This window comes from Bubalus kerabau, chromosome 12, assembly GCF_029407905.1.
Source record: "Bubalus kerabau isolate K-KA32 ecotype Philippines breed swamp buffalo chromosome 12, PCC_UOA_SB_1v2, whole genome shotgun sequence".
Taxonomy (NCBI): domain Eukaryota; kingdom Metazoa; phylum Chordata; class Mammalia; order Artiodactyla; family Bovidae; genus Bubalus; species Bubalus kerabau.
The window spans coordinates 14,619,696-14,633,429 of NC_073635.1; the positions used below are offsets into that span (position 1 = coordinate 14,619,696).

Below are 13,734 nucleotides of genomic sequence, written 5' to 3' on the forward strand. Positions count from 1 at the left end.
TAATCCAATTTTCTCTTGATGGGGAGTGGAATGAAAAAGTAGGAAGTCAAGAGATACCTGGAGTAACAGGCAGTGTTGCCTGTTTGTACTCCAATGTTGCCTTGGAGTACAAAATGAAGCAGGACAAAGGCTAACAGAGTTTTGCCAAGAGAACACACTGGTCATAGCAAACACCCTCTTCCAACAACACAAGAGAAGACTCTACACATGGACATTACCAGAGGATCAATACAGAAATCAGATTGATTGTATTCTTTGCAATTGAAGATGGAGAAGCTCTATACAGTCAGCAAAAACAAGACCGGGAGCTGACTGTAGCTCAGATCATGAACTCCCTATTGCCAAATTCAGACTTAAATTGAAGAAAGTAGGGAAAACTACTAGACCATTCAGATATGACCTAAATCAAATCCCTTATGATTATACCACAGAAGTGAGAAATAGATTCAAGGGATTCAATCTGATATACAGATTGCCTGAAGAACTATGGACGGAGGTTCATGACATTGTACAGGAGGTGGTGATCAAAACCATCCCTAAGGAAAAAAAAAATGTAAAAAGGCAAAATGGCTGCCTGAGGAGGCCTTACAAATAGCTGTGAAAAGAAGAGAACTGAAAGGCAAAGGAGAAAAGGAAAGATATACCCATTTGAATGCAGAGTTCCAAAGAATAGCAAGGAGAGATAAGAAAGCCTTCCTCAATGACCAATGCAAAGAAACAGAGGAAAACAATAGAATAGGGAAGACTAGAGATCTCTTCAAGAAAATTAGAGATAGCAAGGAAACATTTCATGCAAAGATGGGCACAATAAAGGATAGAAACGATATGGACCTAACAGAAGCAGAAGATATTAGGAAGAGGTGGCAAGAATACACAGAAGGACTATCAAGAAAGATCTTTATGACCCAGATAACCACAATAGTGTGATCACTCACCTAGAGCCAGACATCCTGGAATGTGAAGTCAAGTAGCCCTTAGGAATCATCATTACAGACAAAGCTAGTGGAGGTGATGAAATTCCAGCTGAGCTATTTCAAATCCTAAAAAAATGATGCTGTGAAAGTGCTGCACTCAATATGCTAGCAAATTTGGAAAACTCAGCAGTGGCCACAGGACTGGAAAAGGTCAGTTTTCATTCCAATCCCAAAGAAAGGCAATGCCAAAGAATGTTCAAACTACTGTACAATTTCACTCATCTCACACGCTAGCAAAATAATGCTCAAAATTCTCCAAGCCAGGCTTCAACAGTATGGGAACCGAGAACTTCCAGATGTTCAAGCTGGTTTTAGAAAAGGCAAAGGAACCAGAGATCAAATTAACAATGTCAACTGGATCATGGAAGAAGCAAGAGAATTCCAGAAAAACATCTACTTCTGCTTTATTGACTATGCCAAAACCTCAACCGTGTGGATCACAACAAACTCTGGAAAATTTTTCAAGAGATGGGAATAATACCAGACCACTTTACATGCCTCCTGATAAATCTGTATGCAGGTCAAGAAGCAACAGTTAGAACTGGACATGGAACAATGGACTGGTTCCAAACTGGGAGAGGAGTACGTCAAGGCTGTATATTATCACCCTGCTTATTTAACTCATTTGCAGAGTACATCATGCAAAATGCCAGGCTGGATGAAGCACAAGATAGAATCAAGATTGCTGAGAGAAATATCAATAACCTCAGATATGCAGATGACACTACCCTTATGGCAGAGAGGGAAGACGAACTAAAGAGCCTCTTGATGAAAGTGAAGAGAAGAAGAGTGAAAAAGCTGGCTTAAAACTCAACACTCAAAAAACAAAGTTCATAGCATCTGGTCCCGTCACTTCATGGCAAATATATGGTGAAAAAAGTGGAGACAGTGGCAGATTTTATTTATTTTCTTGGGCTCCAAAATCACTGCAGATGGTGATTGCAGCCATTAAATTAAAAGATGCTTGCTCCTTGGAAGAAAAGCTATGATCAACCTAGACAGAGTATTAAAAAGCAGAGACATTACTTTGCTGACAAAGGTGTGTCTAGTCAAAGCTATGGTTTTTCCAGAAGTCATGTACAGATATGAGAGTTGGACTATAAAGAAAGCTGAGTGCTGAAGAATTGATGCTTTTGAACTGTTGTGTTTGGAGAAGACTCTTTGGAGTCCCTTGGACTGCAAGGAGATCATACCAGTCAATCCTAAAGGAAATCAGTCCTGAATATTCATTGGAAGGACTGATGCTGAAGCTGAAGCTCCAAAACTTTGGACATCTGATGTGAAGAACTAACTCATTGGAAAAGACCCTGGTGCTGGGAAAGATTGAAGGCAGGAGGAGAAGGGGATGACAGAGGATGAGATGGCTGGATGACATTACTGACTCAATGGACAATGAGTTTGAGCAAGCTGCGGGAGGTGATGCTGGACAAGGCAAGCCTGGTGTGCTGCAATCCATGAGGTCACGGAGAGTTAGACACGACTGAGGGACTGAACTGGCTGACTGGCCCTGTCATCTGCTAGCATGCTGCCACGTTTCATGACAAGCACTGGTACTATCTTTTAATTGGGAAACTCCTGTCTTTGGTTGGGGAATTCTGTTGAATTAGTCCTTTGATGGTTTTCTGTCCTCTGCTTTCTATATTCTCTTCAAGCTGGTTGGTACTATTTTTGGACATTGGACCTCATGAGCCAATCCTATAAATTTCTTGTCTTTTTTTTTTTTATATTACTTCGTATTTTTTCTTTTTACTTCCCATTCTGAGAAATTTCCTTAACTTTAATCTCCCAAGTCTTACAAATTCTTTTCTGTGTCCCAGCTGTAATATCACACCTTATGTCTCTGAAGATACAAGTGATTTTTTTTTTTAAGATTTCTTCCTTCTTGCAAAGGTTCTGTTTCCTCTAAGTTGCTTTATTTTTCCTGTTTGCACGTTTTAGTGTCTGTCTCTCATAAGAGAAACTTTTCTTAAATATCTCATGTTCCTTGGCTGTCTGCTGATAATTAAAGAAAGCCAATAGAAAGGGTTGTATGGTGGGGAGAGGGTTGGGGTGGAAGGAGAGTTGACTTGGGATTCACTTTAGGATTGTTCTAGTTAGGCCTGTTCTTTGGGGAACCCCTGATTCAGCACCCTTGTGTTATATTTTTAGGTCAGAATCCCAGGGAAGTCTCCTGGGGTCTCATGTAGGCAGGTTATCACCCTGTGTCCTCAGGCTAGGGGGCAGGGAGAAGATGGTAACTGTAATTGGTAAATCAATGCAATCGCCCTGATTTCAACACTATGTATGGATAATACCACTTTTTACTTTTCCTGACACCTTCCGAATTCCATGGACGGAGGAGCCTGGTAGGCTGCAGTCCATGGGGTCGCTAGGAGTTGGACACGACTGAGCGACTTCCCTTTCACTTTCCACTTTCATGCATTGGAGAAGGAAATGGCAACCCACTCCAGTGTTCCAGTGTTCTTGCCTGGAGAATCCCAGGGATGGAGGAGCCTGGTGGGCTGCCGTCTATGGGGTCGCACAGAGTCGGACACGACTGATGTGACTTAGCATTCCAATGCAGAAGCCTCTGTTTATCATTTCTACAGAAAAAACAAACAAACAAAAAAAATCCATTCCTATGTTAGAATGGAAGGGGGGCAGCTACCCGCTTGTGTAAAGTTGGGGAACAGAGCTGAACATTCATCAATACTCCTGATTTTAGCCCTATCTTCAGGCTCATTTACAAGGGGTTCTTGTTGCTGAAAATTCCTGAGCTTCTGTAGAATCCATCAGTGTAAATTCTTCTTTACACTGTAAATTCTTCTTTACACTTCTTTACACAACGAAGAAGGCTACTTCTTCATTTCTCCTCTGCTCAATAAGCTACCAATCATTCACAGATTCCAAAATGCTATGTTAATTGCCCCATTTCTTTGTTCTTTTAGGTGGGTGATTGTTTTTTCAGACAGATCACTTAAATGTCATTTTAATGGTGTCTTGAAAAGTACCAGAAACTAAAACATGTATCATCTATAACCAGAAACCTATCTCACTCTTCATCTTTCCACATTGACATTGAAATGGGGATTATTCAGCTTTTTAAACAAATTTTTAAACCGTTCAGACCAACTCCAGTGTTCACATGGAATTTATTGTTGTTCAGTCACTAAGTGGTGTCCAACTCTTTGTGACCCCTTAAGACTATAGCCCGCCAGGTTCCTCTGTCCATGGGATTCTCCAGGCAAGAATACTGGAGAGGAAATACTTGCCATTTCCTCCTCCAGGGGATCTTCCCAACCCAAGGATAGAATCCAAGTCTCCTGCTTTGGCAGGTGGATTCTTTACCACTAAGCTACCAGCGAAGCCCTTAGGTGAAATAGAGAGCAGGAAAAAGAGCAGCTTGGGAATTTAGGTGAAACTGAACCTAATAATTGTATATTTTTATAAATCAATATGTCATGCTGCCCTAACAATGTGTTGGGCATTGTGGGAAATTAAAATATATCCCTATTTCAGAATAGCATCTAAAAATTCTCAAAAAGGTTAAATAGTTTAAAATGTCCTTAAATGGATCACGAGCCTTAAAAAAGGTATCTGGAGGGGGAAAAACCACCACACAGAAGAGCTGAATGATAAGAGGCAAAGCCAATGGAGGAAAAAGGACTTAAACTCAGTTTTGAAGAACAAACATTAGAAACATTTCTACTGTAGAGTCTGCAAACTGTGTATTAGATACAAAGCGATCAATTGATTGAGAAATAAGATTTATTTAATGCAGACCAAGACTGCTGGGAGAATGGAGAAAAAGCTCTTCTACTTAAAATACAGCTGCTTTAAGTCTTTATTCTTAGCTTTTCACCATTGTGGGTCCTTAAAATGTTGAAATTGTTTTTTTTAAATTCCAGTTTAGTTCACAACAAACCTGTGAAAAGAGATACAGTGCCATGTTATACTTTTCAGGGATCTTCAGATTTTAAAGTCACACTCCTATAGACATTGAAAACCCCATTATCACTGAAATATGCTCAGTCACTAAGTCCTGCCTGACTCTTTGCAACCCCATGGACTGTAGCCCACCAGGTTCCTCTGTTCATGTGATTTCCCAGGCAAGAATACTGGCGTGGGTTGCCATTTCCTCCTCCAAGGGATCTTCCCCACCCAAGGACTGAAACCACATCTTCTGTGTCTCCTGCCTTGGCAGGCAGATTCTTTACCACTGAGCCACCTGGAAAGCCCAACTTCTGGTAAAACAATTCTGTTACTGTGTGCCTGCAACGCTTTAGTTCCTCGTACCATTTATCTCACTGAAATAAACGTCTTCACAACACAGTTCTTGCTAACACACAGTTTTAAGGAAGATCACGTTTGCCTTGGCCAGACAGACTCTAACTGGAGGGATATAGATATGAGAAGACGACTTCCAAGGAGAGCATCCTGCCTGTTTGAAAACGGGATGATGCCCTGCAGAGATCCATGTGCCTTCCATTGGGCCCAGGTAGGGCCAGTGAGAGTTGAGTGTGGACAGACAGTGGGAGAAGTCTAAACACAGAAGCTCTTCAGAGCCACAGGCTGCGGAAGGGTGTAAAGTACAAAGAGCCTGTAACTTGGGAGACAAAGGGGAGACGCAAGCTTTCTGGAGAGGCAGTAATGTCATCAAAGGGATATTTCCCCCGAAATGTAATTTGCTAGTGCTCTACAGGGCAGAAAACATAGTCACAGGAAACAGGTCAGACCTTAAATAACACAGAGACCCGAGGTCACCAAGACTGGCCTGGAAGGCCAGGCAGCAACGTGAGAGAGAACTCACTGCAGAGGTCAGTGCGATGGAGCCAACCCCACTCACAGCATGACGGACGCAGTCCAGCAAGGAGAAGGGGCGGGACTGAATCAGTACCCACGGAAGGACTTACACTGAAGTTGCGTTTCAAGAAAAATCCGTGGTCTCCTCTGGCTTTTAACTCAAGAAACCTTTCCTGAGTATCTACTATGTGCGAGGCAGACCAGCTTTGCTCATCACTTTGTCCCGTAACCTTATGAGCTGAATGTAAAAAATTCCAGCTAATTGATTTCACAGACTGATTGATGTTCTTCTGTAAGAACAACAGATTGATTTTTTTTTATAGACAGCAATACTAATTCTTCCATTATGTTCTTCTCTCTCGGTGCACAGAGCCCAATCGACTTTAGGGCCAAGTCAATGTGAAGAGCAGAAGAGAGGCATTAAGAGAAACAAGGTCCATTAGGTCCAATATTGCCTCAATTACTTTAATTCCATTATTCCTGTTCATATTACTCCTGTAATCGATATTCCCTTTTGGTTATTCATGTTTACCCTTTTCAAACTCACAAGTAATAGGATTATGGTCTTTTGAGCTCAGTGGCAACAGACTTTCATAAATATATTTCTGCATTTGTGATTATCTCCAGATCTGCGGCGGAGAAGTCTTAAATTGAATCAAGTCTTCCAGGGCCATCTCCTGGAGAGATGCAGAGCTTCTTAATGCAATAGAGGTGCTCTTACCTGTTATGTCATTTGTCATTCACTGTCAAGATGGGGCCTATACGGCTTCATGGCTTTCTAAGTCTCTTCTTCGCACGTCCCAGCCTTAGGGCGGATAAACTAGCTTTCAGAGTGAACGTTCCAGCTTTTTGTCTAATGTAACCCTCCTCCCTTTGCTGACAATCATTCTGCCCTGAGAGAGGTCATCTGGATCCTACGTTAACCACTGCTTCTCCCAGATGGCAAGTAATCAATCCCTTGGTTCCACCTCTGTAGCAGCCTTACAAATTACGGGAACTCTGTCTTCCCTCCACTCTTCACACACATCAATGCAGCGTTCACTGTTTGCAAGAAGCTGTGCTTTGAGCACAAACAGGACATGTAATAAGTACATGGCCCTTTCCCTAAGCACCTGCCAGCCCTTCCGAGGGTGTTAATGAACTGAGTCGTGACATCACAGAGGCAGGTGTCAACCCGTGATGTGAAGAGCTTGTTGAAAGTTCCCCTGGAATGAAGAAAGGGTAAATTATGAATGGAGAAAAGTTTTCATAGAGGAGATGAATTTAAGTGAGGTCCTGAAGGATGGTGGCGGGGGACGTTCTGAAGATGGAGCTTGAATGGGAAAGAATACACTGTGGGTGAGAATCCAAAGTAGGCAAATGTAGCCAGGACTGATTTACAGAGTGAATACTGGGGTGGCCAAAAGGCTCATCTGGGTATTTCATGAGACGGTACGAAAAACCCAAACGAACGTTTTGGCCAACCTAGTCAGGGCACTGAGGTCATCAAGCACCAGCTTAGGAAGGCCTGACTTCCTCTTAGCAGCAGCGAGGCATGGAAGTGTGGCAGGGGGTGAGCCTGCTGGCACGGGCAGCCTCGCTGCTGTGGGCAGAATGGAGGCAAGTACAGGTTGCAGACCTGAGATGAGAGGAGGGCTCCCAGTGTGCAACACAGCTCCTGGGGGCCGCGGTCCTCTTTGCTCTGTTTATTAAACACTGAGAGCAATGACGATGTCATGCTTATTTAATAATATGCCAGGCCCTGTGCTGCTGCTACTGCTGCTGCTAAGTCACTTCAGTCATGTCCGACTCTGTGCGACCCCGTGCTAGTCATCTTGAAACCATCATCTCATTTCCCACTCACAGTGGCCTGGGGAGACGGGGCTGCTCCCACCCTCCCGCGGAGCCTCAGACAGCTCGCGCTCCAGCAGCATTAGCCACGCAGCGAGGACCACGCGCCGCACCCTGCCCCGCCCCCACCACACCCCTCCCTGCCCTCCCCACCGCCGCACCCCAGCTCCCCAACGCCGCACCCTGCCCCGCCCCACGCTGCACCCTGCCCCGCCCCACGCCGCATCCCTGCTCCCCCACGCCTCACCCCGCCCCGCCGCACCCCCCCCCCCACGCCGCACCCCTGCCCTGCACACCGCCCTGCGGAGCCGCCCCCCACCTCTACCCCCCGCCACCCCTGACCCCTGCCTCCTTTCGAACGTTCTCTCCACCACACTGGTCCCTCTGGCACGGTTCTGTTTCTTCCAACCTCCACTCAGATTCAGACCTTCTCTAAAGCATTTCCTGAGGCCCCCCGAGCCAGCCCCACTGCTCTTTTTCCTGTGTGTGAGGAGCCCACAGCCCAGAGCGCCAGCCGAGGAGCCATCTCCGCGTGATCGTCTCCCACCTAGATTGTAACCCTCTTCCTGTGACCCCCAGGGCCACTTTTGGCACGCGTGAGAAGGACAATATTTGCCTGAATGAACAAATGAAGAAACGGAAGGGTCCTATGAACACACAGTAGAAGAGGGAACGAAAAACCTGGGAAAAGGCGGTCATGGACGCAAAGGTGAAAGGAAAGCAAAAATATGAAAGAATTATAGAAAATTTGACAAAGCTTCCTGAGAGCTAAATGTTGGGGGAGCAAGTGATGGAGGGGCATGCCAAGCTTCTGAGCTCTGCGCCAGAAGCCCTCTACTCCTCTCCATGACTTTTTTATTATCAGCTTAAAAACACTGAGTATTAACGCACGGATTTAAAAGAAACAAAATAGGAACTGTCAGGAGACAGAGGCAGAAAAAGAACCCAAGGAGAACAAACACTAAGATTTGTATCTTAACTTACCCATGTGCAAACATCTTTGGAGAAAGTCTGATAGAATCTTGATTCAAAGCACAAGTTCTTTAATTAAAATACTTCGCATGTATCATAAATACACACTAAAATTTCAGAGGCCTTTAAAGAAACTACTGTTAATTACTAACAAAACAAAACAAAATAATTTCCCCTTTGTTTAAAGATCCAAGTTTCATAATGACTACATGTATTATTATCAGTTCCACGAAACGCATATATCTGAATTTTCAGAAATCTCAGATTACTGAAATTAGAGTGTAAAATGCAAATAGAGGAAAATATTAGCAATAGTAAATTAGTTTCTAGTTTTCAAGGCACTTAAGGTTTTATTTCTGGTGTATTTCTCTTTAATGGTAGAGAAGTGTCAGGTACACACAAAATAACCTAGTTATTAAAATAAAATTTATTATAATAAAAATTATACCAATGCATAATTTAGGCACTCAGTTCAGTTCAGTTGCTCAGTCGTGTCCGACTCCTTGTGACCCCATGAATCGCAGCACACCAGGCCTCCCTGTCCATCACCAACTCCCAGAGTTCACTCAAACTCATGTCCCTCAAGCTGGTGATGCCATCCAGATATCTCATCCTCTGCCGTCCCCTTCTCCTCCTGCCCCCAATCCCTCCCACCATCAGGGTCTTTTCAAATGAGTCAACTCTTCGCATGAGGTAGCCAAAGTACTGGAGTTTTCAACTTCAGCATCAGTCCTTCCAATGAACACCCAGGACTGATCTCCTTTAGGATGGACTGGTTGGATCTCCTTGCAGTCCAAGGGACTCTCAAGAGTCTTCTCCAACACCACAGTTTAAAAGCATCAATTCTTTGGTGTTCAGCTTTCTTCACAGTCCAACTCTCACATCCATACATGACCACAGGCATACCATAGCCTTGACTAGACGGACCTTTGTTGGCAAAGTAATGTCTCTGCTTTTCAATATGCTATCTAGGTTGGTCATAACTTTCCTTCCAAGGAGTAAGCGTCTTTTAATTTCATGGCTGCAATCACCATCTGCAGTGATTTGGGAGCCCCCCAAAATAAAGTCTGACACTGTTTCCACTGTTTCCCCATCTATTTCCCATGAAGTGATGGGACCAGATGCCACTAAGCAAGCTGTTTGCTTAGTGATAAAGAATCTGCCTTCAATGCAGGAGACACGGGATTGATCCTTGGGTCTAGAACATCCCCTGGAGAAGGAAATGGCAACTCACTCTAGTACTCTTGCTTGGGAAATCCCATGGACAGAGAAGCATGGGGGGCTACAGTCTATGGGGTCACAAAAGAGTTGGACACAACTTAGCGACTAAACAACAAATAGTTTAATGATCAAGATGCAATTGCTCATTGAACCTGACACATCACTATCAAAGAGTTCTTCCACCATTACTCTGATATGATCATTGTGTGACCAAAATCAATTGTTTTAATTTATGCCTGTTGACATTCTCACATACCAAATGAGGAGATTCACATAGTAAGTTACAGAAGGCTTGTAACAGAGAGTAGTATGCACTTTGATAAAATGGAAAAGAAAGTAAACACTGGAGGCATGAAGATGAAGTTATACAACCATATACGGTGGCATTTGCTGGAACTCTGCCTGCAAGCATCACATACCCTGTAAATATGTTATGTAATCTACCAATTTCCTTAGGACTAGTGTCAACATAAAAATGCTAAAATGACTTATTTTCATTTTCACTTTCTCCTGCCTGTCATCATCTTATAAATCCAGTGCTGTCTGGACCAGCGCTATTATTTGACCATAGGATGGCCTCCGTGGGGTTGAGAAGCCTGGAAGTCAATTACTCCAGCCTGCCTGCTGTGCAGTCTTGGGGAAGTCAAGCTGGAACCCTGTGGTCCATGGACTAGCCCAAGGGCTGACATCAATTTACAGGATCCCTAAAGATGCCTGCTTCATTCCTCGGACCAGGTTCCCATGGCCTTGGACTTTGCTCAGCAGGAGGCTTCCTTTGGGGACAGAAAGGTAAGCCTTTCTGTAAGACTTTCTTTCCTGAAAGTCACAGTAGACACATCCAGAAAGCTCCACCCTTGCAGGAAATAAGGGTTCTCTAAATAAACATCTCTGAGAAATGTATCCTTTAACTGCTATCTGGAGACCAGCATCCTCATAATGTTATCAAATCTAAACACACAAAAGGCTGCAGCTAATAGTCTGAGCTGAGGAAGCACAGAGAAGAGAGAAGACACAACAGGGGCAGGTCTGTTTCAGGAGCGCGTTTAGAGATGAGGGCTCTGGAACAGAATGTTAAATTTAATAAGTGCAAAGTGATACAGCTGGAAAGAAAGAAGAGCCCGGCTAAGTATGATTTAAATGGTATTGAATTAGCTGGAAAGATACGTTGATGTTCTGATACAGGTAGTGTGTAAACTGACAGCTCAGCCTGAGATGCGACAGAGAAAGCAGGCCGGGCTCACGCAGAGTGCTACCTTTTAGAAATTGTCTACTTGCTCTTACTTTTAAAGGGACAACTCTTATCCCATTTAGGATGTTGTTGAACTTGGACTCTCCCGAAAGTTAGAGCTTGCTGAGGACAACGGAGTAGAAGTCCCGTCCGCTCCTGGTCACTGAGCTTTACTTTTGCCAACTGAATTTGACGATGGTCATTACGGTCTCTGCCATTCACTCATTCAACCAATATTAAGCAACAAGCTTGGTTCTAGTTTCTTCAGGGCAAACCAAAATCAATGAATTTGCCTTTCCTTAGACAATGTTATGGGTTGAATTTATGTATCCCCAAAAGATATGAAAGTCTTAATTAAATGTGGCCTCATTTAGACATAGAATCTATGCAGATGGTTAAATTACAAGAGAAGTCATTAAAGGCGTCTCTAATTCAATATGATAGGTGTCTTTAGAAGGGGGGAAATTTGAACATGGAGATAGACAGTTCAAAGACACAGGAAGAAGATGGCCATTCATAGGCCAGGGAACACCTGAGATACCAGAAGCTGGGACAGGCAAGGACCACATTCTCCCTTACAACTTCCAGAAGGAACGAAGCCTACCGACACTTTGATTTCAGATTTCTGGCTTCCAGATGACAAGTGTCTGTTGTTTGAGCCATCCAGCCCTTGTTACTTCGTTACAGCTGCCAGAGAAAATGAATACAGACTGAGTTATGAAAGAGTGATGCCAATGACAAAATTGCCATGGTCAACAGAACTCCTGTGGGGGTCTATCCACAGATAGTTAATGGGGCCAAGTTCAGTACTGGACCAGAGGTTACCACCATCGACATCAGTTCCATAAAGGCCACCAAAGAATAAAGATGGTTTATATCCTACACAGAGATTGACCCAATGGGAACTGTTTAATCCTCTAAAAAGATGATTAGAAAGAAAGAAGCAATAAAGGTTAATGGGAAATTAATCCTGGTGACCTATTTGGGCAAATCAAAGTTGTGGGACATACATTTATTTAAAAGGAAAACGTAAAGACACTCTACAGAAGGGCAACTTCAGATAAGGGAACAGAGATAACACTTTAATTAGAAGAGTCTTTGGTGTTCACCCATTTACATCACTGTTGAAAAGATAAAAGCCTTGTGATAAGGTAATAAAGATGAACAATCATAAGAAGTCTATGTTAACTCTGTAGAAGATGGAGAGAGATTTCTGGTGACCAGTCCTGTTTTTTCCCTGGTTGTCTACAAAGGTACTCTGTTGTAGGGACTCTGAGATGCTTCCAAAATGTGCATTAATTCAGTGAGACCACCCATGACTGGCCCTCTGCACGCTGGTTATCAGTGAGTAGAACACACACAAGAGAATGATGTCAACTGAATGTCATCTCAAACAGTGACAGGCAACCTGCCGCTGGTCATGCCCGTGGCCTGTGGGACTCACCACCCCTTTACCTGCACATGGTGAGCACGTTCTCCTCCAGGGATTATAAAGATGGCATCATACTGGCTGTGGATGACCTGGAAAATAAAGGCCGCCTTGTTAGAGAAGACTTCCAACTTCGAACTCAGAGATCTGTTGGAACACATGTAAGCAGAGGTGAGATTTCTCTTGCAAAATTCAAGCTGAACATTGCCTCTTCCTACTTGCTGCCATTCTAAGTGACTGTCCTTGGAGAACTTCTCTGCTTGGTCACAATCAATAAATGTGAAGGTCTCACAAACACAGCCCTTGAACTGCTGATCTTCCAAAGAATATTTCTGCTTTAAAGTCATCCCTGTTGCTAAAGTAGCTACACCAGGGCCAGGGCCTCCCAAATCCGGAAAAGCCTAAATAAATAAAGCTGTATATTAAGAGGAGTACAACCTAGAGGATCATTTGAAAGCAGTTTTGGGGGCTGATCAGTATAGGGTTTCTCTGTTAAGTGTGGGAAAGATTTCTCACAAATTTGAAAGCTGAAATAAGAGTTAGATACTTATAAGTTTTCCCCGTAGGAAGTCCGCTGTTCTGCAGACTATAAAAATGCATCTAGGTATTTGCATAGAATAAATCCCAACTTTATTTACTAGAACCATTTTTAAAATCCTGTTACTCAAGTCGGGTCTACCGACCAGCAACCTCGGCATCCCCAGGGAATGTGAAATGCTCAAAACTCCTGAAACAGAATCAGCATTTTCACAAGATCCTCACGTTAAGTCCTATGCATACTCATGTCTGAGAAGCATGGCTCTGAAGTGCCTCATGCATATGGCCTGCAATTACAAGACACAAGAAACAGGCTGCCTGAAACTTCAAGACCATCCCCTGGTGTCCAGGAGTGAATGGACTCATAATCCATTAATTATAGTTGAATAAACTCCCCAGAAGCCCCTTACTGCTGGCTAAGTCAACTTTTCCTTTTCAGAACAGATAGGCTAATGGTACAGATACGTAAAAGCATAGCTCATTCTAGAAGAATTTGCTTTTATACTCATAAGACAACCACCATAGCCATTCATTTATTCCATGAACAGTTAGTGAACATCTATTCAGATGCTCCATAATAACTAACACAGGCTTCCCTGGTGGCTCAGCGGTAAAGACTCTCCCCGCCAATGCAGGAGATGCGGGTTCCATGCCTGGGTTGGGAAGATCCCCCTGGAGAAGGAAGTGGCAACCCACTCCAGTATTCTTGTCTGGAGAATTCCATGGACAGAGGAGCCTGGCGGGCTACAGTCCACGAGGTC

At 43.6% G+C, this 13,734-nt stretch overlaps 1 protein-coding gene across 1 annotated transcript in view; it reads right to left on the reverse strand.

Annotated features, from left to right (window-relative positions):
- Positions 1-13,734, reverse strand: part of LOC129624822 (translation initiation factor IF-2-like) — a 353,245-nt gene that overhangs the window by 199,929 nt on the left and 139,582 nt on the right. Inside the window, exon 3 of the mRNA XM_055543111.1 lies at positions 12,463-12,528. Within this exon, the coding sequence (XP_055399086.1) occupies positions 12,463-12,528 (66 nt within the window). The remainder of the gene's footprint in view (positions 1-12,462; positions 12,529-13,734) is intronic.